The sequence below is a fragment of the Anas acuta genome, chromosome 1 (assembly GCF_963932015.1).
Source record: "Anas acuta chromosome 1, bAnaAcu1.1, whole genome shotgun sequence".
Taxonomy (NCBI): Eukaryota; Metazoa; Chordata; class Aves; order Anseriformes; family Anatidae; genus Anas; species Anas acuta.
The window spans coordinates 118,986,623-119,012,726 of record NC_088979.1 but is presented as its reverse complement, the minus strand read 5'-3'; the positions used below and the strand labels follow the sequence as shown (position 1 = coordinate 119,012,726).

At 47.0% G+C, this 26,104-nt stretch overlaps 1 protein-coding gene across 3 annotated transcripts in view; it reads left to right on the top strand.

Moving 5' to 3' along the window:
• LSAMP (limbic system associated membrane protein) overlaps window positions 1–26,104 on the top strand; it is an 878,636-nt gene that overhangs the window by 832,893 nt on the left and 19,639 nt on the right. For all 3 annotated transcript variants that reach the window (XM_068697653.1, XM_068697642.1, XM_068697633.1), the window contains 2 exons: window positions 21,553–21,687; window positions 25,251–25,371. In XM_068697653.1, coding sequence (XP_068553754.1) covers window positions 21,553–21,687; window positions 25,251–25,371 — 256 coding nt within the window. The remainder of the gene's footprint in view (window positions 1–21,552; window positions 21,688–25,250; window positions 25,372–26,104) is intronic.

The following is a 26,104-nucleotide window of genomic DNA, read 5'->3' as shown; positions in this document are numbered from 1 at the left end:
ACTTTGCTGCTGATGCCTTTCTTCCAAAGCTTCCAGGAGCCAGATGAGAGGAGCATCCAGGCTACTCGCTGCTCCTAGGAGAGCAGGCAAACTCCCAACTGCCTCCAGACCCCGTTGTGCGTGCTGGGGAAGATAGAGCTGCTGAAGCAGGGTCCTGGGGGTTGTCCTGCACTGTAGCAAGATGCTGACAAGGTGAGCTTGCTTAGGAGGTGGGAGTTCTGTCTCCCACGGAGATTTCTGTTTTATAAGAAATTTCTAATAGGAGCTGGACCGATTTCTATCAGTAAAACCCCGTTTTACTCAGGCCCATATGAATGCACGCTTTCACAGCAGCATTTATCTGTGTTTTTGAGTCTCATCTTCTTACCTTACAGGTGTAAACAATTGCCTATTCAACAAAAGGCGAATGAGATTTTCTTTCACTTTGAGCATTATCAGCAGAAATATCCCTGTTCCCAATGGCAGATTTTTTTTACTTTTTTTTTGCTGGGAATGGCAGATGAGACAGAGGGAATTTTCTCTGCTGACCCTCCTGTGTTTCTGTTATTTGGAAAAAGCCTATTTTGCCATGAAAAACTAGTGAATCACGCAGGGAATTTATTCCCCCATCTCACTTTTACAGCCAGTCCTTTGTCTATAATCAGGATTTTAAGAGAGGGAATGAAGATCCTGAGACAGAGGATGATGGGAATCTCTGCTCTGGTGAATTTTTGTACATGCAGATCTCAGACAAATGGAGCCACGAAGCTCAATATTTATTCATATTAAATAGATTTTAACAGCAGTGACTGGATTGTACTAGACATATTAAGTGTGAATCAGTGAGTGAGGTCATACTGAGGATATCTAGAATCAGAAGAAAGTCAGGATCTTGGGAACTGATCCGATTTTAATGCACATAAGTAGAGATGGTAGGGCTTCTTTTTGCACTTGGCGCAGTGAAGTATTGACAAGCTCGCATGAACTCTCCACCCTGGGCGTAAATAATTACAAAGGGAATTGATTTTGAATCACGTTTTATATGTAGAAATGTACCGCTTATGAAGTGCAGTGCAACATCTGGTATGGAGCGTGTCTTCGTTAGCACATCAGCATTTGAGTTGGAGTCCTGGCCGTGCTTTGGAGGCATCTCTGCATGCTGCGCTTTGGTTCCTACAGCAGGATGGTCTCTGGACATGTCCTGTCTTCCTTTCAGATGAAGCTAAACTAGGAGGTGCCAGCCATTAATAGTGTTTGGTCCGTGGGACCTGTCCCATGGTCCCCAGCTAGCCCTCAGTAAATTCCCTGTGATCTCTAATGCCATTTTGCTCTGTAAATCTGCTCCTTTTGCACTCCAATCTCAGTAGCACAGACACAGTGGTAGGCCAGGCTGGACCCTCCAGCTCAAGGACCCAACCTCCAAAACTTCTCAGTGGAGTTACAGCCACCTGGAAGACTATGAACGTGCCCATGTCATTATTTCATCTGGTATTTTCCCCCACCATTGGCAAGTTTCTATGATTTAGACCTGCTTGTGATCTAGGCTCACTACCCATTGACTGTACACAGTTTATGGTGGTCAAAAACCCTTAACGATGACCCCAGACCCTTGGTTCCCCCACTTCCCTTATGCTGGCTGACAGCTGCCTTTGCCCAAGAGCATGCCTGGTGATTTATCTGTGTTAGGTGAGAAGAGGTGATGCAAAGAGATCACTTACAGCGTGCTCCGAACATGGCGAGGCTGATGCTTTTCCTGATTACCTGCAGGGAGTCCTTCTCTCTAGGGCTCTTCACCAGGAGAGCGCTGCAGCATGGTGCCTTCTGCTCCTTTGGCTGGAAAACACCACAGCCCTGCCTGCTCATCCATGCCCAGACCCAGCTTTCTCTTCTGCCAGAAATTGTGTGTTTGTGCCCTCTAAGGCCACACTGACAGCAAGAATCAAGAGACGGCCTTCAGTTTGCCTGTATGTGTTGCACCCACCCGGCCTGTCCATTCCCATGCTGCTTCAGAAACGGTGCTTGCTGGAGTTCAAAGGGTAGCTGCAAATATTGAGGGCAGTCGCTACTTTTAAGGGTACCATTAAGCCATCATGCTCTTTCTCATTTCCTTTCCCCAGCGCTGCAGAGAGTTGCTACTTAGCTGGGATTTTCCAAATAGCCTAATGGAGTTAGCCATCCAGAGCCAGTGACTTTCTGTGCATAGAGAGCATCTAATTCTCTTAAAGCCCATGGCAAATCCCAGCATTATTTCCTATGCAGATGACTGCTACACAGAAGCAATTAGGAAGATAACCAGTATCTTCTCTTTCTCTCTTCCATTTTTAAAGCTGCAGGGGAAAGTGGCAGTATTTTGGTTACAGATAAGTATAAACCAAACCCTTAGGTGTTGGCAACCCAAAATACTTGCATGTTTCAGCTTTAAACTAGCATCTAGATTTGTATCTTGGATATGGTCCCTGGCTTTACTTCTTTGAATAGTAAATCTTTTTCACAGTTTGAACTGTGAATATAATTTAGCATTAATGTACCGTATATGTCTTTGATATGGCCGAAAGGGACAAGTTATGTATCTAGGCTGGAGCAGAAAGACGTATCACTGGGTTGGCAGGATCTTTACCGCCAGAACAGTAAGTCCAGGAGTCTAAAACGCAGGAGACCTGGAGGATATTTAAGTCTGGAAGCGTGAAGCATGTGGCATCTAGTGGTAGCTGCTCCAGATCGGTATGTAGATCACGAGAGATGTTTCAGGTGTGGACATGGGGTGCAGCCCTGGGGTGGTGGAGGAGGCAGAAGAGCATCTACTGCGAGGAACCATTTTCTGCAGGCATCCTGTTGGGGGTGCAGCAGTGGGGAGATCCTGGTCCTGTGTCAAGGTTACTCATTGGGTGGATTATTCTACTTTTCGGCTGTGGGAGAACGAGAGAGGAAAAGGTTTTCCCTTTGTAGGATTGTTTATAGTTAGAAAGCTGAGCAGCAGTTCTCAGCGTTATATGGTCATGTTAAGTTATGGTCTGCTTTTCCTTCTGCTGCCTCACTTGAGAACGAAGGAAGGAATTAGCACTCGCTCGATCTGAATGGTAAAATTAATCATGGCTGCGATTCAATATGGGCAAAGCAGCTAAACATTTCTGTGCTATTTTTAAGTTTGGATCTGAAGCGCAGAGTATATGAAACCCAATATAAGGGCTGAATTTCTGGGAGCAACTTCGTTTCCAAATGTGAACGTACCAGAGTTGCCAGGAACTGGAGAATAGGTGCAGACAGGCAAGCCTATTTTTAAAGGATAAAAAGTCCCTCTATTATTTTGCAGTTGATCTTAGCTGTTGGTGGTGAGAGCGAGGGATGACCGAGGTCAGAACAAGGCAGATGACCCAGGTTTGGTTAAGTTTGACCTGTTATTTTCCAATGTAGTCTGTGTTTTTCTCAAGGACTGGCTAACTAATCGTGCCTCTCCTTTCCATTTCTTTTTTCAGGGGGGTCATTATTATTATTATTTCTTCTACTATTACTATTATTATTATTAGTTTGCAGTGGTTTCTTTAGTCGTCCGCGTTGGGCTCTCTCGAGAGCAATGAAAAGAAATCAAAGTGCTTTTGTGAGTTGTGACAGAAGAGTGCAAATAGATTGATTAAAAACGCTGTTTCTTTTTTTAATTTAAACTGAGCGGAGCCTTGTGGGTAATGTGCATAATGTATGCTCGGTGGTAACAAGCTCACTGTGGGGAGAGAGGAGGAAAGTGAGAGAGAGAGGAGAAAAAAAATGGAAGCAGAGCCAGTGTTGTTCTGCCTTTAAACACAAGATTGATTTTACATTTTCCCTCTGTGTCACTTTCATTACTAGCAAATTAATCCTTCTCTCTGAGGCCTGAAACTTATTTCTGGGGTTTCTCATAAGAAAATAGCTTTTGGTGTACTACCTATTCTTAAAAAGGGAGCTCGGGGCTTGGCTACACGAGGAAGTTGCACCCATTTAACCAAAGGTGTAATTTTAAAATTGACCCTGTTACAGAGGTGCAAACGGCTGGCTTATTTTCATTTTGTTTAACGCCGCCGTGCATCTGCCTCTACTGACAGAAATACAGCGCTCAGGAAATGATACAGGGTTGCTGAAGAGCGGGTGGGTAGCATCAGCTTCACTAGATGAGAAAAAGTTTCCCCTTCATAACTATTGCAACTCGTTCAGATAAAGAAAGAATCCACCGAGACCTGTGGCCAGAAGGATCAAGCCCTCAAGGAACCCTGTAAGGAGAGGAGTGGGAGATGTTCCTCACCCTAAAACTGCTCAGCAGCACAACACCACTTCAGAGCATGAGGGTCTGCCCTGCTGCTGGAACCCTCCAGGGCTCAGGGAGCTTCCTGGCCTAATAAAGGGCCAGATTATTGGGCACTCGTTTCCACTGATTTGACACAATTATGTAATTAAACCACTGGACTGCCTGAAGCTACAACTATATTGCAAGTTGAGCAAGCCATTTCACCACTGCTGGCTTTCTAGCAAAGGTTTTGTGAGGCCACTCTTTCTGCGGTCCTCAGCACCAGTCTTAGAAATTCAGCCTTGCTTTATTTCCATTTGAATTATCTGCCATACAGAGAGCTCAGATCACCTGTGAGCTCATTACAGGAGGGTTTGGGCTTCTTTGAGGTCGTGGGTTTGGTGGCTTGTTGTTTGTTTGTTTGTTTGTTTTCAAGTTGTGCTTTTTTCAAACCCAGGAGATGCATGCTTGCTGCTATTTCTTTACAGTCGTTGGGTCAGTCAGGTCATTCATTGCCTGGTTGGCAAATCCTCTTGCTGCGTTGTTTGACTTGTCTGTTTTGGTGCCTCTGATGAAGTAAGAGGGCTCCTCTGATTCAGATTTGGCTCAGAAAGCTGGAGCGTGATCTATTGCCACTCCCTTTGCTGGGTCAACTTTGACACTTTCATTTACATTTACTTTAAGACGAGCCGGCCCCACTTTTGGAGGACCACTTGCCAGGGGTTTTTCGGGTCTGTCTGGATCCGTAGCACTGCACCAGCTGCCATATCAGGGCTGTGGTCTGAGATCTCCAGCGGCTGACTAACATCTGGATGAACGCAGCAGCAATTTTTCACCATCGGTTGCTGTCACAGAATGTAAGTGTAAGAGTATGGTCTTCTGGGCTGACTTGAACAGGATCCTGCAGTCCCATCGACGGCAGTAATTAGCTTGGGAAGGGTGGGAAGACAGGCTTCATCTTTCCTGTTGAATATCAAACAGCACCCGAAAATAGCCACTTGCAGCCGCAGCGAAGATTTGCTCCTATCAGTGAAAATCCAGCCTGTTTTATCTGACCATGGGTCAGGTGTTTATTTGGATTAACAAACAAAAGGCATGCCAGATGCAAGGAGGAGAGAGACTGCTTTTAAATCAAAAGGACTCTGATTTTTTTCTTTTCCCTCTGAAAACTCTAGTGGCAGCATTTCAAGATGCTTAGGCTATGTTTCAGTGAAAACGGCTGCCAGCTTTTCCTTTGCTGTGTGGTGGCCAATTCTAATGGAGGATCTGGTATGTGATTAGGCTTCTTAAGTGGCAGGTGGGGGAGTGCATCCACTTACGGAGTTATTGTTAAAATGAGGAGCTTTGGGGACTTCTCTGCAGGAACTGTGGGGTTGTTGGAAATGTTCCATCTGATTTCTCAAAAAACGCTCACTTATAGCCTGGCAAACCACAGTCTTTGCTGCTGTCTTTTGGATTTGCTAGAGCCTTGAGCAAGCCATTGGCTTCTCTTTGAGCATACACTTGTTTAAGTACACCTGTGCAGAGCAAAGGGGAAGAAGTGGCTGGGTCGTATTCACTGCCATTCTCACTGACTTGAACTGAAGGGTAGCTGTGAGCATCTGCGGGACTCGCTGCTGCTTGCTAGACGCAAGGGCTTGCAGAAATGTTGGACTGATTATCTTCTATGTGAACTGTGGGGTTTATTATTGACCTCATTACACCTGCCTTAGCAGAGGACGAGAGATGTATACATCAGAGAAGTTCAAAAGTCTTCATACCGAGACCAAGCTCTGTTCCATTTAAAATAATTTGCAAAAAATTCCCCCAAAAGTATTTTATGGGAAGAAGCGATATTAGTCTGGATGCCTGCTCATATTTGCAGGGTTGTCAGTGTCACTTTTAGATACGCCGTGCTCTACCCAGTGGATTTCTGAAAGAAGATGTCAATTGGCAAGCCCTGGCTGATGCAGAGATGACCCTGAATGGCAGCAGAAGAAAGCAGAGTGCCCATGCAGCAGCAGGCGTGTGGGTTGGTGCCTGGGAGTGGGAGCCATCTGTCTCAGAGGGGCTTCAGGAGGGCAAGGAGCGACAGCACAGGCAGAAGCAGAGCCGGAGGGCTCACACTCCACAGGATTTGCCCTCAGTAGTGCTGTTTGTACCTGGTACGATATAAAGCTCGTCTTTTCCCGCTACCGAATGCATCGGCATTGCAAAGGAGGGAGAAAAGATAAAGATGAACATCACAGAAGTTGGAGGGAGGGAGGAAGGAATTTATGCTGTCTTGTTTATCAAGAAACAGAATTTCACTGGGACACAATACCAAACTACAAGCGTATTATCCTCTTGCCTTTCTAGCTCCAGCGCCAGCTCTTTTCTTTTCCAGGTGAGGCATTATTGTGTTAATACTTGTAGGAGGAGGGAAGAAACGAGTCCAAGTGCCCCTGTTTGAAACGTCCTATCAGCGCATAAAATATGTCTGCGGATTTGAGAATTACGCTGACTTCACAACAGTAAATTTCAGATAAATAATTTATCTCCTGCAAACACATTTCTGTGCTCTTACACATCCATTTGTTTCTGGAAAGCGGCGGGGGCGATGGGGAGGCAGAAGCGATTGGTGCTCGCTGGGGAACTTCCCGCGGTGCCGCCTGTAGCTTGGGTGTTGTTGGCCGCTGGAGGTAAGGTTTTGTTCTCGCGGCCACCAGCTCCCCCAGCACAAATAAAGCCATTTTGGAAACAAGAGGCACCTTGAGCTAAAACTGGCATTTCTCACCGTATTGGCAGATCCAGCCAGCAACTGTTGATTTTAAATGTTTAATGAGCAATATGTTGCTGATTCTGGTAATAATGTTGTGTTTGCCTAACCTTTCTCGGTGTGCTCCCTTCTGCTGTACCGCTGGCAAGTTGCCAGGAGAGAAGGAAAGGGAAAGAAAATAAAAACCCACGGGGAAGGTTGAAGCAGGGCCGAGAGAGGAGGAAGATTGAACGACTTAAGGAGAAGGGGCATAAAAGGAAGGGGTAGAGCTTAATTAAAGGGAAGAGATTGCAGCAGGATATTGATGCCATGTCAGTATTAAACTGGGGATTGCAGAGGAAGATGATTTTTCCCTGCAGAGGTATTCTTATTCATACTGAGGGTATTGGAAAAGAAAGGCTGGTTACTAGCACAAGACGAGCAGGAAGAGCTGCGTGGAGCTGAACCCAGGACCACGGCGTCTCCTGAGAGTTGAGTCAGCTGGTTAAAAGCAGATGAATCGAAAGAGAAGAAGCTTTGTATAAATCAGTAAGATGTGCAGTTACTTCCACGTCAGGCTCATACAAGGCTCTCTCTAAAGACTGTCAGCAGTGTGCTGTATTTTTTCCAATTTGTTTTTGTTCAACCTGTGGCTGAAAACCCTGAGTCATTCAGCATAACCCTGTTTGACACTGGGTAAAGAGGTTTTTGTGCACGTGTAGGTATTTCAGGATACGATTGAGGCCTTCTTGACCAGTGGAGGTAGGAACATGCAATGGAAACGAGAAAAAGGCTGCTTTTTTAGTAGTAGATGGGTGCTGCGTTTGCTGCTGTGCTCATCCTAGACAAGATCCTGCCTCTGTTCACGTGAATACTGACCATGAATATTGCTTGCTGTAGAAGACCCAAGCTCTTGCTTAATTTATAACATGACTTTTGTGGTAGGGGAAGTACAAGACTGAAAACCCTGGCAGCTGAAGCCTTCTGTCTTCAGGTGTGGGGCAGCAGGGTCAAACACTTCCCCCTCCCTCTGCCTCGAGTGTGAGTTATCGGGAGAGTTATTGTGCACAAACTGGAAGGTTTTTGTAATATCTTGATTGGGCTCTTGAGTGAGACCAGGCATTTTCTCATCTTTTAATCATTACCTGTTTGGCTGATGCTTAAATCGATGACTGCATGTCGAACACTCACTGCCCTATTAGAAAGCCTCTTCTTGTTTTACATAATGGCTTATTTATTGCTTCCATTGTATGTACAGTACCATCTATATTGTCCAAAAGGGAGATATAGATACTAGGTCATACGTGGTGAAGGAGGATTTTTCTCTTTTTTAATGAGGGGAACATCAGCTTTGCATTGCTTGTTATATTTTCGTTTCCAGGCTGCTGCATACAAATTGTTAGATAAAATTGACCACACACCAATACCGTGTATATAAAAGTGTGTGCTGAGACACTGGCAGACAGAAGCAGAAAGCAGCAGGACTCGGAGGATGTGTCCAAGAGCAGCCCTGCCAGAAAAGGGGCAGTGGTCCACCCAGGCCACTGTCTTTCCTCCAACAGTGAGAGAGGGTTAAGAAGAAGACCGTGTCCTTGATTTTATAGCTGCTTGACTGATTGTTTTCCTTTCGTGGGATAACCTACCACCTCCTTAAGTTACTTGCTTCCTTGTTAAAAAGCGAGCGTGAGCCGTGGATGTATGTTCCACATCAAATTTTCCATTTTTAAGGGCAAGTATGCATGGGATTGCTGGAATTACCTTCTCTCTCTACTTTTTACTACCTCTTTTACACCACCATTATATCTTCTGTTGTTTGCCTGCTTCTTGATAAACACCCTAAGGATCGAAGCTGGTACGCGCAAAAGATTTTTTTAGTTAGCCTTCAGCTTTCCACCAGGGTCCTCAAGTACAAGTAGATGCAGACCCTTACAGGTTCAAATCAAACACATCTTCAGTAGGTCATCTTCAAGGAAATTTCCAGCAGCCGTGCTCTTCCACAGGTGATGCTCTTTGCTGTCAACACCTCCCAGTGATTTCTCTTTAGCTGTAGCACAGTCCGTTAGTTGCAGGGGATTTTTTTTGTTGTTGTTGTTCTGTTTTGTTTCTACCTCTCTGGTTTAATTCCCTACAGCTTTGAAGTGGAAGAACCTTTTCCACCCGTGTGGTGTGAGATGGGATTGTGTGTCTTGGAGCAATCTCCACATGTGTTTGCCGTATAACAGGCAACGATAGAAGCAAAACAAAGCTGCAAATGCAAGAACTTTTCTCCCGTCCAGTATTCCTCTGTGAATGTTTTTTGTCAGTGCAGTAGCTCAGATGAGTTACAGTCGGGTTTTGGTCGTAGACAGAAATATGAGTGGAGGAAGAAAAGAGTTGGAAGTTATGAAAAAGAATAATAGGGCAAGAGGAGGAGGGAGAGAGGGTAAGAGGGAGAACTGATAAGGCAAAAAGAGGTACGTGAACTGGAGGGAAAAAAAGGGTGAGGAACTAGAAGCAGGGGGGTGATGTGTCAAAAGCAGGAGAGATGATGCAGACCTCTGGGATGGTGAGGTCTGAGACTCGTGAGTTTTTCTTGGCAGGGCAGAGCCCTGCAGAATTCAGTATAACCTCTAGCAGGGCCCTTCAGTTTCGGGCCATATAAACAGAGGGAGGTTTATTGCGAATTCTGGTTAATAACTTCCTCAAAGGGGAAAACTCCTGTATTCTCTTTGAAATACAATTTCTTGTCTCGTAAATTGAAACAGCTGTGACTGTTCCCTCTGCACACAGAGATTTTTTTTTTCATCTTTTTCCTTTTTTGCTGGGTGTATGCGTGTGATTTTGCTTAATGATTTTTCCCCGCAGAAGGGCCCCAGAATGTGGTGCTGTATACAGGCTTGTGATCAGTGTCTTTGCACAAGCACAAGAAAAACGCCTTGGGCATTTTCTGCTTTTAGAGAGGAACAAGTGTTAGGCTATTAGTCTGAATCTAACTTAGACTGCATTTCTCCTGAGAAAACTCCGTAGGAAATCCTGCAGCCTCATTCCCTAGAAAGGCCCTTGCCTAAGCTGAGATTCAATCTATCGCCTGCCCTCGAGTCCTGGGGTGGAAGGGCTGTTAGCACTTTCCCAGCTCCATGCAGACAGCAGAGGAGGGATTACAGGTGAGCATCCCCATTGCCAGCATTGTTCCCATGCCAGCTTTTAAGGCTGCATGGGGTTGGTGATGGGCACTACAGTGCAGGTGAGGGCTGGGCTTCCTGCCTGGAAATGGAAGTGAAGCCATCTCCCTCCTCTGAATGCTCTCTGCCAGCATCAACACATCTCTAACTCTGAGGGCTCTTAAATGTTTGCTCTTTCTTTTTCTCTTAATTGAAAGAGCAAGGCTTGCCTTTAGGCTACTGCAGAAATCATCCACTCTTGTGGATGACTGAGTGAACAGAAAGACAGACAGGGAGTCAAGCCCTCCTGCCTCCAACTCGCTGTCTGCTCCACGTTGAGGTGCTCGAATCCCGGAATCATTAGGCAAGTGATGTATGAGTTAACACAACACGCTGGCATGAGCAGCATGTGCAAATGTCCATAGGAGGCTCACATTCAGAGGGCTATATGTCAGCCTGCAGCCAATTTCTGTTTGGCAGGGGCTCAGGAAGGATTGTGATTTAAGTGAAGAAACACCAAGGCAGATGTCTCAGTCTCTCGTTCCTCCAGCTCTCTGCCATGACTCTCCACATGTGCCTCCAGCTGGAAGAGGAGCAGGGAATAGAAGAACCAGGGATTGGCACCAAACTTACCCTCTCTGTCCCTAGCCTCCACTGTCAAAGATCACGGGGACATCTTACCTACCTGCCTACCGACTTGTATGTCCCGTGGATGTTTACATACCAGCCTTGGGTTGCATGTGAACAGCAAAATTGTTTGCTACAGATCAATATTACTCCAATACATCTGAAAGAGTCAGGGCTCGGTAACCCCCTGTATGTTGTACTCCCAGCCTACACTAGATACTTTCCTCACTGCTTTTCCATGGTGATTCACCTTGCCTAGACTAACCCTCTGCACCCCCTCACTTTTTAATCAACCTTTAATCTATACCTCATGCTCTTTAATCTGTCTCATTTCCTTATCTATTTCTTTTTCCTGCAGTCTTCTGTCTCCCAAACCATCTTCTTTATGCCTTTTTATTTCTTATTTTGTCTTGCTAGTTCTTCCCCGGTTCTCCATTCTCCTTCCTTCTCTTTTCTTCCCTCTCCTTCTTGCTCTTTGTATGTACATGTAAGCTCATATTGCCTGAAAATTATCTCAGGACCTTCTGTTCTTAAACCAGAGGGGAAAAAAAATAGTCTGTAGGTGAATTTACCATTTTAATGTAGTTAAAAATCCTCCCCTCCATCACCCGTTCTGAAATTGCAGACTGCTGAGATTAGTGGCATAAAATCCCACCAGGATATTGACATAACCTATAAGCCGGGAAGTTGTTTTAATCAAACCCAGCATCCCACTTGGAATGCCGGACTTAGAAATACAAGGACAGCAGTTTCGAGAGTAGCTGAGAAATAAGGAAATAAGTGTTTGGGGAGAGGGGGTTTGAAAATCATTTTTTTTATTAATTTGAAATCTTGTGGTCAGAAGTTGCAGGGTATTTTTTTTTCCATTGAGTCCTTGCCTACACAGAGTGCTCGGATGGAGTATTGGTATTGGAGAGGTGATAAAAAGGAATTCGATTGGGTGGCTGGATTATTAAGAGGGGCTGTTATCCAGTAAAAGTGTCAGAGACCTCAGCCCACGGGGCATGGATGATTACTGTGGATGAATTCCTGGTCCTTGGAGGCCAGGTGGGAGGGCACAGTTGTCGTGTTTCCCCCCGCCATGCACTCCCTGAAAAATTTAGAGCAGCCTTGGATGAGGCATTCATAAAAGTGTCTGTTTGGGAAGCAGTGAACCAAAGAAAGAGCAGGAGGTAGCCAAAACGATTTGTCAGTCTCGATCTCACGAACCCCACCTCTCCCCGTGTCCCTCCCGTTGGTTTCTAAAGAGGCAGTCTTTGTCTGCAGCCTGTGTGACCGGCATCCCCAGATCAGGACAAGGTATCCACAAGCCATTGCAGATGCCTCCAGTGGCAAATCTGATAGAGGAGAAGGCGTAGCAGGAAAGGAGAGGTGATGGAAATCTGTGTCCTGTGGTTGGCACCTCTCCCCCATGCTCCCAGCTGGTGCCCACCAGCTCTCACCGTGCTGTCACCTTCTCCTAATGCCCAGACCTGTTACTAGTTCAGCTCTGCAAGGTGTGCATCCTCTCCGACCTACATCCACAGCCCAGAACGAGACCAGCACTTACCAGGGTTAAAAATGAATAAGCACAGAATGTCCCCTTTCTCTAAACTCACACCCTGATGATACAGCCCCCTCGGGGAAGGCTTTTCAGCGCACAGACAGCTGGTTTGCGGCTTTCCCTGAAGAAGAGCGTGGGGGAGGAAGGTCCAGCCCAGCACCTAGCCCTTCAAATGAAGTGACTTGTCAAGTATGCAACTGTGGCTGCGATCTGAGAAGCAGTAAATTTAGCAGCACTCACTTCCACTGACAGCCTGTCATGTGCTTGAAACATAAATAGTGGTGGAGACAAATCACTGCTGTTTTCCTATTAAGCTTTGGCCCACTGGCCTCCTAGCTTGCCAGCAGCATTTCTACCTGGTCTGCCGCCGTGCCTCGTCTCAGGGACAGATGTGCCTCCCCGCTGCAGGCTTTGGGAGAGTCGGGATGGGAATTATCATGCTGTTATTTCCTCAGGTGTCCTTGGTGTCAGGGTACTTGCTCATCAGCTGATGGATTTTTCCCTCGGGCCGTGCGCTGGCGGTCCCTCCTCCCGGCACCCAAGGTTGAGGGGACACGGACCCTCTCCCTAGAGTTCTCACCGATCTCACCCCTGCCCCTGGTTTCTTCCATGTAGCCTTGCAAGGTCGTGCTGATGGAGTAAATGAGGCACTGATTTGAATAAGAGAGTAGAGGTGACATTTTCCAGTGCACCTGAGTGACTTGCAAGCACAAATGCCATCGAAAGCCACTGGGTCTTGTCCTGTTAAAGCATTTAGAAGCTTTTGCAAGCCCTGCTCTCAAGCATTAATTATTATATAACCATTTAATAAAACATGCCGTCAGAAGCTTACATTAATCTTTACAGAGATGAGAGACATCCCTCAGTGCTCTAAATTGGGGAACTCGGAGCAAACGGACTCAGCACATTTCCCCGTCTTCCCTCTCTCTTCCCAGGTGTGATCCCTCTTCCCCTCTCTCCTCGAGGAAGATGAAATCATGCCAGTGATTAAGGTGGCCTGCTCCGCGTTGCTTTAATTAGAACAACTGCTGCTTTAGTTATGGTGAAGCTCTCACCGGTGCGCAGTTGCAAAGGCACGCTAATGAAACCCCCCGCCTCTTCAGGAAATTCGCAGAAAGGAGCCAGGGAGTGCTCCAGATAAAATGAATGGCTTTTGCTAACCCCTTGGGTCAGTGCCCTCGGGCTGCCTCTGGTTCCTGTAGGCTGCACTCCCTGCCAGGGACTCATGGCAGAGCAAGGGGCTGGGCTCCCAGAGGAGAGAAATGTGTTTGGGGACAGAGGAAGGACAGGGGAAGGGAGAGGGAAGTGGATTCCTGTCCATAATGGATGCAGAGAGGTGAAACCCAGTGAGACACTTTTTATCAGCATGGTTTGCCATGATGTTCACATGCCAGCAGTGAATAAAGCTTTGAAGTTTCCTGTAAGCATCAGGAAATTGAGACAAAGGCAATGAAATATCTCTTTGGTTTATCCTCTGACCCCATCATAGACGTACATGGGAACATGGAAGAAGTCAGAAATGAGTTGGTTTGCAACCAGTTCTTCTGTTCGTCATCTTGGGCTTCTCCTTTTCTAATGAACACCCTCCTTTCCCCATTTTCCTGAAGGAAGCCGTGACTTGCAGTAGTGCTGATGCCCAGCAGCTGCCCTGCCAACTGCGAGAGCTGTGTCTGGGAGCTGAAAGAGCTGAAAAGCAGGGTCTGTGTTTCCTCGCTGCTTGCCTCCCTGTCCGATTATACAAGCTGCAAGATCAGTCACTGGGCAAATGCCGCCTTCCTCCTTCGCAGTCAGTGCCCTGCAAGTTTGAGAGAGAGCCTCCTTATTCTTTGGAAGGCAAGGGAGTGTCTAACAGCCTAGGAATTACATACCCTGCACTGAAGCAGTCATTTGTCTGGACCAGTATCACTATGAATCAACAGCAGATCCCTCAGCTGACAGCATCACGGGAGCCAGCCCAGCCGATCAGAAGTCCCTGCAGCACATGAGCCCAGACAGTTTTCCTCCCAGCCCACCCCACTCTGCCCAAAACATCCGTGAGCCTTGCCTCGATACCCGGCAGTGTCAGGCAGTCTCTGTGCTGGATCTAATTGAGAAACATTGCAGCAGGGAGAGTGGTCAACAGGAAAGCAAACAAAAAGATTTTTCAAGGAGCTAATCCACCTATACAAATATTGGCGCCAGCCATCACAACACACTGACATGTTTTTGAAAGGGTAAATCTTGCTGAGGGGTGGCTTAACTCTTTGACCCCATTTCCTCAGTTGAAAACTAGAGCTGTGTAAAAGATCAGTGGCGAGATCCAAGCTGATACGGAAATCCCTGGTCTTTAGGGTTTAGTTGTGAACTCGGTGCTCAGAGTAGCATCACTGGAAACAGGGATGAGCTATGGGAATTGCCATCTCACAGGATTCAAGGGTGCATGATCCGGCCATGAAATGTTTGTCTCTGGCTTGCAGAGAAAGGGCCACAGCAACATGTCAGCTTCTAAGGTAATGCTGCTTCCTATTTCAAGTATATTTGGGACAGTCTGTCATTTTTTAGGCCTTTTTCAGAGTTTCAGACATAAAAGGATGGAATTCTGTGGGCTAAATTGAATCTTTGTGTTGTTTTATGTGTATACATACATACATATATATATATATATATAATTTTTGCGTTAGGTTGAAGTTCTGGGTTCATTCTTACCCCCTCATCCCAAGAAGCATGAATGGATATGACCCAAGGGAACAAACCCATTATAATTACAAACATGGGAACGTTTCCACGGATGCCTCCGAAAGCGCTCCAATTGATTCTTGCACAATGGTGCATTGAGCATGTCTTGCTCTGCGGGAGACACACGACTCTTGTAAGGAGCAGAACAAGGACATTTAAAGATGCCACCAAGCACAGACCACCCCTGTAGTTCTTACACGGGCCGACTGGCACAGCCAGTACCACTGCGCATCATCACACGAGCTTTCCCCAAGGTCTGGGACTGACATACGGATTTGTGGAATTAAACTCGGGACGTTGCAGTCCATCCCAGCTCTCTGCTGGCAGGACAGATCTGTTCTTTGGCCTTGGGAAGAACTGATTTTCAAGCTACATAACGATGACAGCATGAGTGCTTTCTCCAAGATGAGAGAACTTAACAGGAAAAGGAGCACATAAGGCTAACTGAGAGTAAACCAGGTGACAGAGGATCTCAGCGATTCCTCTGGCTGATGATGATGTCTACCCCATGTTGTTGTAAAGTAACCTCCAGAAAGCAGCAGGCAGGAATTTGGGGATGCAGAAGCAGTGCAGCTATTGTTTTGTTCGTGTTTGTGTGTCATTTTCTTGGCAGTGGAGTTAGGTCTTGATGTTTGGTAGCACCGCCATTACATAACTCACATGGCAGCGTGCGACATTTAGGGAGCATAATATTGTAGCAGTGACATTAGATGACTTAATTTACCTCATGGCTGATAATTTACTTTACACATTGGCATCACAGCCAAGTTTTGTGCAAGAGCAATTCAGCCATCAAAAAAATGCTGTTTTGTGTTCATTTGAAAGAGCGTTAGCAAATTTGGGTCCAATTCGGTAAGTAATTTTGAAAAGAAAAAAAAAAAAAAAAGGATGGATATTAAAAACATGTATCATTATCTTTGACATGAACTCATAAAGTCATCTTGTCTTTAGACAAGAGGGAGTGGGAATTTGGAGACAGAGGCTGCTTTCACCCGGCGGAGTTTTACTCTCATGCTAGATTTTGCAGGGTTTGGGGGAACGTCCCCACGAGGCTTGCAGGATTTCTGAGCTCCTGGGGCACAGCCCGTGCCTGGAGAGGGAAGGCAGTCAGCTCTGCACGTAAGGAGAAAATGGGATCACTGCTGAGTAAGGTCCCACGAACGCCAGGGAAAACTGTGCCAGGGTGTTTCCTCCTGATCTGACTCATTCGCATTCATGGAGCCAGCGCCGGGCCAGAGCCCTCGCTGGCACTGCACTCGTTTTTTGGTTTATGTGCAATAGCTACAGACCTAAGGGCATGGGAGGCATGAGGCCAGCTTACACAATAAATACCCTGTTGTGCCTTGCTGCCTAAACAGAGTGATTATTGCTTTGCTACATCTGACCCCCCTGCCCGCGTCCCTCTGGCAGCGGTTATTTCACGGCTCCCGTTGCACAAGGGAGGCCGGTGCCTCTCTCCATCCTGCACATCTCCCTGTTTGCCACCGTCTCTCCCCCACCTTCTGCTCTCACTCTTTGGCTCAGCACATTTCTGTGTCTATAGCTGACCACCATTTTCTCTTTTTCTGAGCCCGTGAAGAGTCTCACTTTGTTTCCATTTCTCTCCCCCAGCCTCTGTCCTTCTCTTCGGTCCCTCTCTATTATCTTTCATTTTCTCCATCTATTTGTCTCCGTATCCCACACTGTGCTCATTTTTCTACCTTCCCTCCTCGCTGTAGCATTGTAGCACTAGCACTCCCTTTGCTCATCCACCATCTGCTGCTCTCCACTGATCTCTTTGCTATAAACAAGCTTCTTCAACTGAGGGACAGAAAAATTGCCAAGCTCATTGGAATCTGTGATGGGCGAGGAGATGGAGGCTGATAAATGAAAACTTCAAAGTTTTGAATTAAAAAAAAAATTGCCAGCTAGATGTAAAACAAGAAAATGATGTCTAAGGCTCCCATGGCTATTTTTTGTCTTTCAGAAGCCTTTTTGTAGGGAGTGTGTGGTGCAGAGGGAAGGAGGGAATTTGGGAGGGCAAAGACCTTAAACAATAAATGGACAGTGCAGAGAGAACAAAAACTTCTGCTCAATATTGGAAGTTGCTACACACACAAAAAAAAAACTTCAAATGGCATTTATTGATTTACAATCTTTTGTTATCCCCTTGCTTCTTGTTTTAGGCAGAGGAGGGCCCAACAAGGACACATAGCCCCTTCTGCTCTCCCCTTTTCACAACTACAAAGAGCCTTGGAAGAAGAAACAAATGCAGAAGCAGGGTGTCTGATCTTTTCTTCCACATACCAAATGCAGGCAGATAGCTTCAGTGGGCTTGAGCTTCAGTGTAAGAGCACAACTGTATTAAAACAAAAAGGCACTAAAGAAGTTTCTGCACGAGGAGGAGCCCAGCGTTGGAGGCACAAACGGGAGGGGACGATGGGCACGTGGCAGCCACCTCCGCAGTGAGCTGTCTGGAAGCACAGGGAGGGATGGGTGCTCTGGGAGGAAAAGAGCAGCACCTGCACGGGGAGCCCTCTCCTGCAGGGACTCTGGGACAGCCCCTCACTGGGACGGGGTGGCACCAAACCACACAGAGCAGTCAGAGGACAGCCCGCGGATGGTTTGGGCAGCGGGGTCAGGATTCTGCCCCCTGGCTAACGCACCCTAGGCAAATATCTTACGTTATTTGGAACCAAGCAGCTTGCTTGCCAGCAGCTAGCAGTCCCTCTCTTCACCTAACAGAGTATGTTCATTGTTATCTCTACCAGAGAGCATTGTCCCAACCCTCTCCCTCCCCGCTTTGATAAACTGCGCGGTGACAACCATCAGCTTCCTGCCAAAGCTGGCTCCTGCACGGAAACGTTTGTGAATTTACTCCGCGTCTGAAGCTTTGTTTCTTTCCCCCCTGCCCTGCTTTGCCTTGGAGGTTAGAGTTAATACGACTCACCTAATCTGGCTGCCAAGGTGAATTAGTGAAAACATCTCCGCAGCTCTGTGCAAGATATCACAACCTGACATTTTTCTAACACGCCGTGATATATCTTTTCTCTCCCTCTGATGTGTACTATGACACCTCAATCTTATATAAATGCTCTTTGTTAGGAATGCTTAATGTGCTCTTGGGGCGGGGGGGACAGGGCTGCAAGCAAAGGGGTCCAACTTGCAAATGAGCCAAGTCTGGATTTTGTAGGAAAATGGTGATGCCAGGGCTGAAACAGATCTCTGGTGCAGGGGCAAGAACAGAGCTACCACTATTTCATCCGGAGACCGACGGGCTGTCACAGAGGCTTCCCCTGAAGCGTTATGCTCATATCTGAGCCCTGGGGCAGGGCGATGAGGAGCTGAATGGGCCTATTGATATCTTCGGTTTCCCTTTAAAACAGATGCCTTTCCTTTCATCCAAAGGATGCTCTTCCAAAGAACTACAGAGGGCGAAGCAGCAGCTCATCATCTGTTGGGAAGGGTGTGTGGCTGCTGAAAGCCCTTCTGCTGGACATGGGACATGGTTTAGACTCTTAAGTGGATGCGTGTTTATCAGGGAAGAGCTGAAAAATATCTTCCCTTAGGAAAGCGTGTACCTTTTAGGATACAGTGGAGCCCCACTGATGTAGTGCTCTGACAGACAGACTTAACAGCACCCCTAATGAGGGTGCCACTCCATTAGAGCTGGTAAGTCACCCTCAACCCTCTTTTCATTACTGTGACAGTCCTGTGACAAGGGCAAATTGCAGGAGAAGCAAGTCCCACTTGGAATGAGCCCTGTGTATAAACAAGGCAGAACTGCAGAGCAAATGATTTGCAAAGTGGAGGCAAATTATGTTTTAACCTTTTCCCTGTGAGCCTTTCCTCAGTGTCCGATTAACTTTCCAGTCAACTGGCTGACCTACCAACTGGGCGGGCTGCTGTAAAAGGAGGCGAGTGTTGACCGCCGGCTCAAATTGGGGGTGGCATTTTCAAAGAGAGTTATTAGCAGGTAACAGTACGTTGGAAGACGATCTGGGGATTAAAGGAGATCTCAATCAAAAATGAATCACGCTAGGGCGAAAACACAAACTCTGTGCTGGCTGTACAAAGAGCAGCCCGGCGCAGAAGTGATGCGATCCTTCGGCTGTGGTAGTTCCTCATCTGAAGCGCTGTGTTCAGTTTGGGGTGTTGCACTTCCAGGAAAACGTGAACTTGTCAGAGAGGTCTAAAAGGAAAGAGCAAGAATGATCAAGGGTCTACAAAGCCTCACCTACAAAGAGAGGTTGAAAGACCTGACACCATTCAGCCAAAAGAAAAAAAAAAAAGAAGAAAAAAAAAACACGGCAACAACTAAGGAAGGAACATAAGTGATTTAAAGTTGATAAAAGGCTATTGCAGAGAAGGAGGGAATGATTTGTTCTTTTTGTCTATAGTGGCTCAAGGAAAAAAAAAAAAAAAAGCCTTAAATTGCAGCACAGGAGACTCAGGTCAGACTGCAGGGAAAATGGCTCCAGCGGTAAGGGTGGTGAAGCGGGGGAGCAGACGGTCTGGAGAGGCTGCAGAGTCTCTTTTGCTGGAGGGCAGGGCAAGACCATCTCCTTGAGAGGGCCCTTGGGTCGTGCTGAGATTAGGGAAGGGGTTTATCATGACTGTACAAGGACTGACCTAACGCTGCTCCTACAGGAGGTAAGATTCCCAAGTATATCCAGGAGTTACCCCAATAAAAAGCACCTGTGAAAACCCTGCCCTTCTTTTTCTCCACGAGCTCTCCCCTGGCTCTCCATAGCATCAGCCCCAGGGCACGGCAGAGGGTTGAGAGCAATGTCCCAGCTTTGCCAGTGGATTACCTTGTAAAGTACACAGGTGCCACGGGGCAAGGCCTTTCAGCAGCCTCTTTGGGGGTGGGAAAGCCTGCATCAAAGCTGTTGTAAATTTTAGACGTAGCAATGAGATTTCCACTCACCTGAACAGCTGGTAGGAGTTGGAAAGGGGATTGCTGGTTAGTCCTGCTGAAAGAAAGGGGGAAGCTTGTCTTTGCACGAGTTTAATAGGTACACATGCTGAGTCTCCGTGACGGGGGATGGTTTTCCCCTAGAATGGTTCCGAAAATTGCCTGGGAAAAAAAAAAAAAAAAAAAAAAAGGCAAAAATAATTGTGTGAAGGACAGTTCTGAGCAGATTGTGAAGTTGCTGAAGTCCCTATCTGTGGTGCAGAAGGCAAATGCATGCAGCTGGTGTGTGCAGCCAGCCTGACCTGGCTAATACACTGCAGCGGACGCGTGCCTGCCTGGTGGGGTTCATTTCTGGGGGCTCCATAGGAGAGGGGGCTTAGCTGCTGCTTTCACTCAGTGCTGCAGAGCCCAGGACGACAGCCCTGTTGTCCAGGCCCTGGTTGGACTCCCTCAAGCAAGTGCTGCTGTGAAGTGGGCAGGATTTCAGCAGTGCTCGGCACCCTTTGAGCGGAAATCGTCTTCCGGGCAGAGCCTCGCTGGAAAATCTGGCTGCTCTCTTAAGAGCCTGAAAGGGAGCCCTTGTGTGCTGGCCTTCTTTTTTTTTAAAAAAAAAAAAAGAAAAGAAAAATCTGGCTCTTACCCTTGAAGGCTTGGGGGATGCTTTCTCTACACAAACCCAGGCACGCAGCTGGGGCTGGGGGCTTTGCACTTGCAGCCCCCCACAGGGCGTGGGGGGTCTCCCATCACAGTGCTGCCACGGTAGTTCATAGTCTTTCCAGGAGGAGCCCTTTTCTACTTTGCTTTCTGAAGGAATAGCATAGATAGACCAATCCTAATATTTCATGCTTCCCTGGCACCTTTCATCCAGCGACTCCAATGTGCTTTGCATGCGTTAACCTCAGCGCCCTTCCCTGACCGGGAGGTGATGGCAGAGAGGGGCGATTAGCTGCAGTTTACGGCGGGGGAAAGCAATGAGTGCCTCACCCAGGGTCAGGCAGTGAATTAAAAGCACGGCCACAGCCCTCCCCTGGTTCCTGCCCCAGCGGATGCTCAAGTCGCTGCTTCCAAACCTGCCGTAGCGAGGCAGCACGGCCTCAGTGCGTCCTCTCGCGTGGACAGTAGGGGGAGGATTCGTAATGATTATTGGTCTTCGCAGATCAAATTGCACTTTGTTTCTCTCCGTTTGGATGTGTTTAACTGTAGCATGAGCTGATCGATGACACTTCGGGGTGGCGGTTGCTCCGAGAGACAGAAAGACATTTTTCACAGCTCCGCGGTGCCCAAAGGGCTGCTGACAATACAGCAGCTCGTCTGAGAGCCAGCCACCCCTGACCCAGCACGTCAGCCACAGGCTGACTGACTTCTCGCGGTCACACCACCAAACTTCAGTCTGAAATGGTGAAGATTTTGCTTTTTGGTCTGGACAGCCTACAGGATGTGCAGCACTTTGCTACCACTTGGATGTTTCCTTCCCCAGTTTTCCAAACCAAGCTTTCAATAACTAAATAAAATGCAAATATCTTGCTGATACAGCTTCTGAAATAACCTCAAAATAGCTCCCTCAATAGCTGTTGTTTATTTGCAGAATCGCTGTGGTGATTGTTCCTCCATAGGAATTCAGCAGAAGACTTCCCCAATCTGTATGCCAGGCAGAGCCACCATCTGTATTTTTCTCTTCTGCAGGCAGAGAGTTTGAAGGTGAGGAAGAGTATCTGGAGATCCTGGGGATCACGCGAGAGCAGTCGGGCAAGTACGAGTGCAAAGCTGCCAACGAGGTTGCTTCAGCAGATGTCAAGCAAGTCCGGGTCACTGTGAACTGTGAGTACCTCACGACGGGAGCAGGTCCATGGGGAGAGCTTTCCCCACAACCACGGGTGGCGTTAGGATAAACAGAGAAGCCTCTCCAGGTCTAAATTACAGAATCTGAAATGTGGGGCACTTACCATAGGGTATAGTTTGTGCTTTAAACCTGGAAATATATAAGAAGAGTGAGGGGAAAAGAGAGAAAGAGAGCAAGAAGCAGTGCACTGCCCCTCTCTCTCCCCTCAGTATGGCTGGCGATGCCTTGTTTTTACTCATTGATATTCGGGAGAACAGTAGCGTGAAGAGAAGCTTCAGCAAGGCAGCAAGGATAGATAAGGTTCAGCCGGCTCAGAGCAAGCGCGCCTGCCTGCACCCAGTCGGCTCGGCAGCGCTTGCACGGGCATCACGCCCCAGGGGCTTGGGGGGCACACGTGGGAGAGGCACGAGTTAATGAGAGGGGCCAGAAACGTGACTTTTAAGCAGGCTTCAGGTCATTTGCACAAAGCCCTCCGTGCACCAATGCAGCACAGAGAAAGGTTCAGCCAAAGGCGTAGCCACAGGGCTGGCTGTGTGGCTGGCATCCACACCCCACACCTCGATGAATCCTCACTGGGTGTTGCTGTAGTGAGTGGACCACATCGGCCATGCCTGCACACACAAGATATTTCAGCCTGCCTTTAGTAGCACAATCCTACGCGTGTGTACATCCACCTCGTATTTTTATGGCTCATGTTTGGCACTGGAGTGATTTAAGAGGAATATCCCCACCTGCCTGCGCTGTTCCCCTGCTTGGAGGTTAATACCTCGGCAGCAGGGATGGATAAATGGGACGTACAGCCTCTCTAGACCTGCTTCAATTTACTCAGACTATTAACTTAAACTGAAATTGGAGATGGTTACAGGCATGTTTCAGGGTGCGTATACGTGCCCTTGATTCATGGGTAAGCACTCCCTGGGAGTGGGTTAGGGCAGAGAGCTGACAGCAACAAGTGTCTCAGCTCATCTCAGCCTGGTTTGCCACTCCATGTGGTTTTAGCACCTCTTTATACCACTCTTGCTCTTCTTTTCTTTCTTTCCTTCTGAGCCATCACATCAGATCAACTCTTCTGTCTTGCTTTAGAAGTCAAGGTTATAGGCATTGCTTCCGGGCTCCCTGCAGTGCCTTCAGATTCCACACCATTATTTTTTTTTTGAATTATCTTAGAAAATTGGGTGACAGTAGTTTAATAAAGGCTGCTTGGTGGGCCAAATTTTGCCATTAGTATGAAACTATAGTAGCAGATTTTCTGAACTAAAGCTTTTTTTTTTTTTTTTCCTGTCTAAAGTATCTTTTTCTTTCAAAACCAGCCAAATTTATAAACCTGAGGCATTCCATGAGAACCAGTTAATGTTTTCAAATATTTCTGTGAAGCGTAATTTCAATGATGCCTTTAACATGGTTGAAACAGATTGTTTGTATAAAGTCAGTGTTTGATTTTGACTTTGTTTCAACTCATAGTAGCTATACTAGAGTAATATTTTAAACATTTTTACTGTCAGAGCACATGAAAATAAAATGATACAATATTGTAATATTATTACACAGCCTAATATGTAATGTGCACAAATTATTATTTCCTTCAGGACAGATCTTTTGTTGCCAAGTAAAGGGAAAAAACTCAGCGTTCATGAGGGCCCTGCACAGGAAAAAAAATAAATAAATCAGTCCTGTTTGGGAAATGAAAGCCAGATATTTGCATACGTCTTTCCTTATCTTGCTTCTTTAAATACACCACCAGCAGTAAAAATTATGAAAATCACAGTAGGTTTGAAAAATGGGACCTGCCCAACGTGAGGAGCTTCCTGGCCATCTCTTATCATCTCATCTCTCGCTGAGGCTGCAGAGCAGGCAGCTTGTCAGCCCCGACTGCAGGAGAAAGCACCATCTCTTTGCTTTGGTCTCACACTACCACCTTCAGGCTCCGTGAGTAATGGCTCTGGCACACTGCAGACAGGGAAACTGAGGCCTGGGGAAGAGCAGAGGGCAAACCCCAGTGAAAGGGGACCCACTCCTGGCTTCCCCAGCAGCATACAGCCAAACACGGAGCGGCTGTGTTTTCAAGGCGCACAGAAAGGTGCTGTTCATTGCATGACTCATCACATGCGCTGGATTTAGTGAGGTGGAAAAGGTTTTTCTTGCTGCAGACAGCAGGAAGATCTAGTGCTCAAACAAAAAAATCAAAGAAGGATGCTTAAAAAATCACCTTCGCTCTCCTTTATTACCCCTCCTCCTTTCCAAATTAAAATATTTACGTGAACCCACAGCCTTTGAATGTAGGATCCTATTTATGTACACTTATTAATATTTATGATGTTAGAGGGCGCGCTGCAATATCCCTAAAGCCCTGCATAAAATCCCAATTAAGGTCAGGAAAGGGATCACATTGAGATGGCTAATGTGTTCACAAGAAACTTCTCGCCATACATTTTCCAGACAGAACTATTTTTTTTTTTTCCTTTGACTGACACCATCCATTTTGATTCTTATTCTTGGCCTTTCCAGGGTGGATACAGACAGCGGAGCTGTATCCTGCAGAGGGAAGGTGCTTTATGGCAGCCTGAGTCTCAGCAGAGCTGAGCTGCAGCCCCAGACTCTCAGAGTATCCAGGCACCCGCGATGGCAGACAAGGCACTTCCTCCCTCTCAGCAGCCAGGTGGAAATAATTCTGCCTTTTAATTTGTAAAGCCTGTCACTTAACATTTCAAACACGGTGCTGAGAGGCACCTACCCTGCCCAGTACCTGGGCCCTGCTCCAGCAGAGCACACCGATGCTTCCCAAGTTTTGTTTGCCCGTGGCACGGCTCTCAGGCTGTGAAATGAGCAGGGCTGGGAGCACCAGGCTGGGTTGAGGACAGGCTTCACACAGAGCTAGCTTGAACGAACCCCTTCGAGCCTGTGACAAAGCGTGGTGTCCAAAAGGGCTCACACAGGCCTCGTGGCCTCGCACGCCTCAGGGAGGTGTCTCAGCAAGAGGTCTGGCTTTCAAAGTCGCACCCACAGCTCCTGCTAAAGCTCCTCTGTTTTGAGCTGTGAATGTCTTTCTGCCCTCAGCCCTTTCCTTTCTTATTATAGTGTTGATGTTAGACACGCAGGTTGTACAGAAAATAATGTTTGTGTTAGTGTTAAATTCCTACTTTCTTCCTTTCACTGCTGCTGCCTTCCTTTACCATTGCGAACATCTTTCTCTCATCTCCTTCCCTCTGATGAGCCCATGTGCACTAGAGAGCCACAGGTAAATATTCATAAATTACATAACTCCATCATTAACCTTAACTCTGCCTGTGTGTGCCTATGCATTTATGACAGAGGACCAGTAAAGAGAAGCATGCATATGGAGTGGTGCTGGCATAATGTATTAGGGGGAGTTCAAAGAGCAGGTGTTCTCCAGGGAAGCAAGAGGTGGATGTGCCACAGCATGCAGCAGCTACAGGCCTCCGCCAGCTCAGATAGTTTGCCTAAGGAAGACAGCCCTGAAGCAGTTTCACTGTTTCCTTCCATCTGAAAACATGACAAGTGACCCAGCGTTTCCTCCCCGCAGACCCTCCCACCATCACAGAGTCCAAGAGCAATGAAGCGGCCACGGGACGACAAGCCTTACTCCGGTGCGAGGCATCAGCAGTGCCCACGCCTGATTTTGAGTGGTACAGGGATGACACCAGGTAAGACCATTAGCCCTCCTTTTCCTTTTTCTTCTTTTCAGTCCAACAGGAGATCCTCAGAGCTGTTATCATCCCCAGTTCTTCTCCTCAAGCAAGTTACTCTCCATAAGCCCTATACATTAAGATTGTTCCATCAGCTTATTCAGAGGCAGCATGTTTGGGGCTGGAGGAGGCAATCCTTCTCTGTGCCAGGGATGCTGAAGGAGGTGCTAAATATGGGGCTCTTCCCTTCAAGTCAGTAATGGGCCAATTTGCAATTAAGACATCCAAAGTGTTTTCTTCAAATGTTCGTGCATTAAATGTTCATCCATGATACAGAAAATGAAATAGGCAGTGTTGTGTTGGTCCCCAAGTAAATAACACCACTCTGGCTGCCTTCATGTGGGGATGGTGCTGCTTGAGGTGTAAGGCTCCCCCCTCTCTGCAACCTGAGCCACCGGGGTTTGCGTGTGAGGGGAAAATGAAAAAAGGGATCTATCTGTTCCTTATACCTGAGCATTTACTTTGCATTTAGAAGTGGTTTTATTATTGCAGTTTTTAACCTGACCCACATGTCCAGGCTCAGCAGTGGCTCGCTTTTGTTAAAGCATGCATTAGAATGCCTTAATCGGTGTGTTTCACTAAAAACCTTTTCTCCATCTATAGACTAGCCCTCAGCTGGCCATGGTGCGTTCATTTCCCAGTGCAAGCCAGTGCTAGATAAATGCTTCCTCCCTTACCCTCAGCTTTTCTT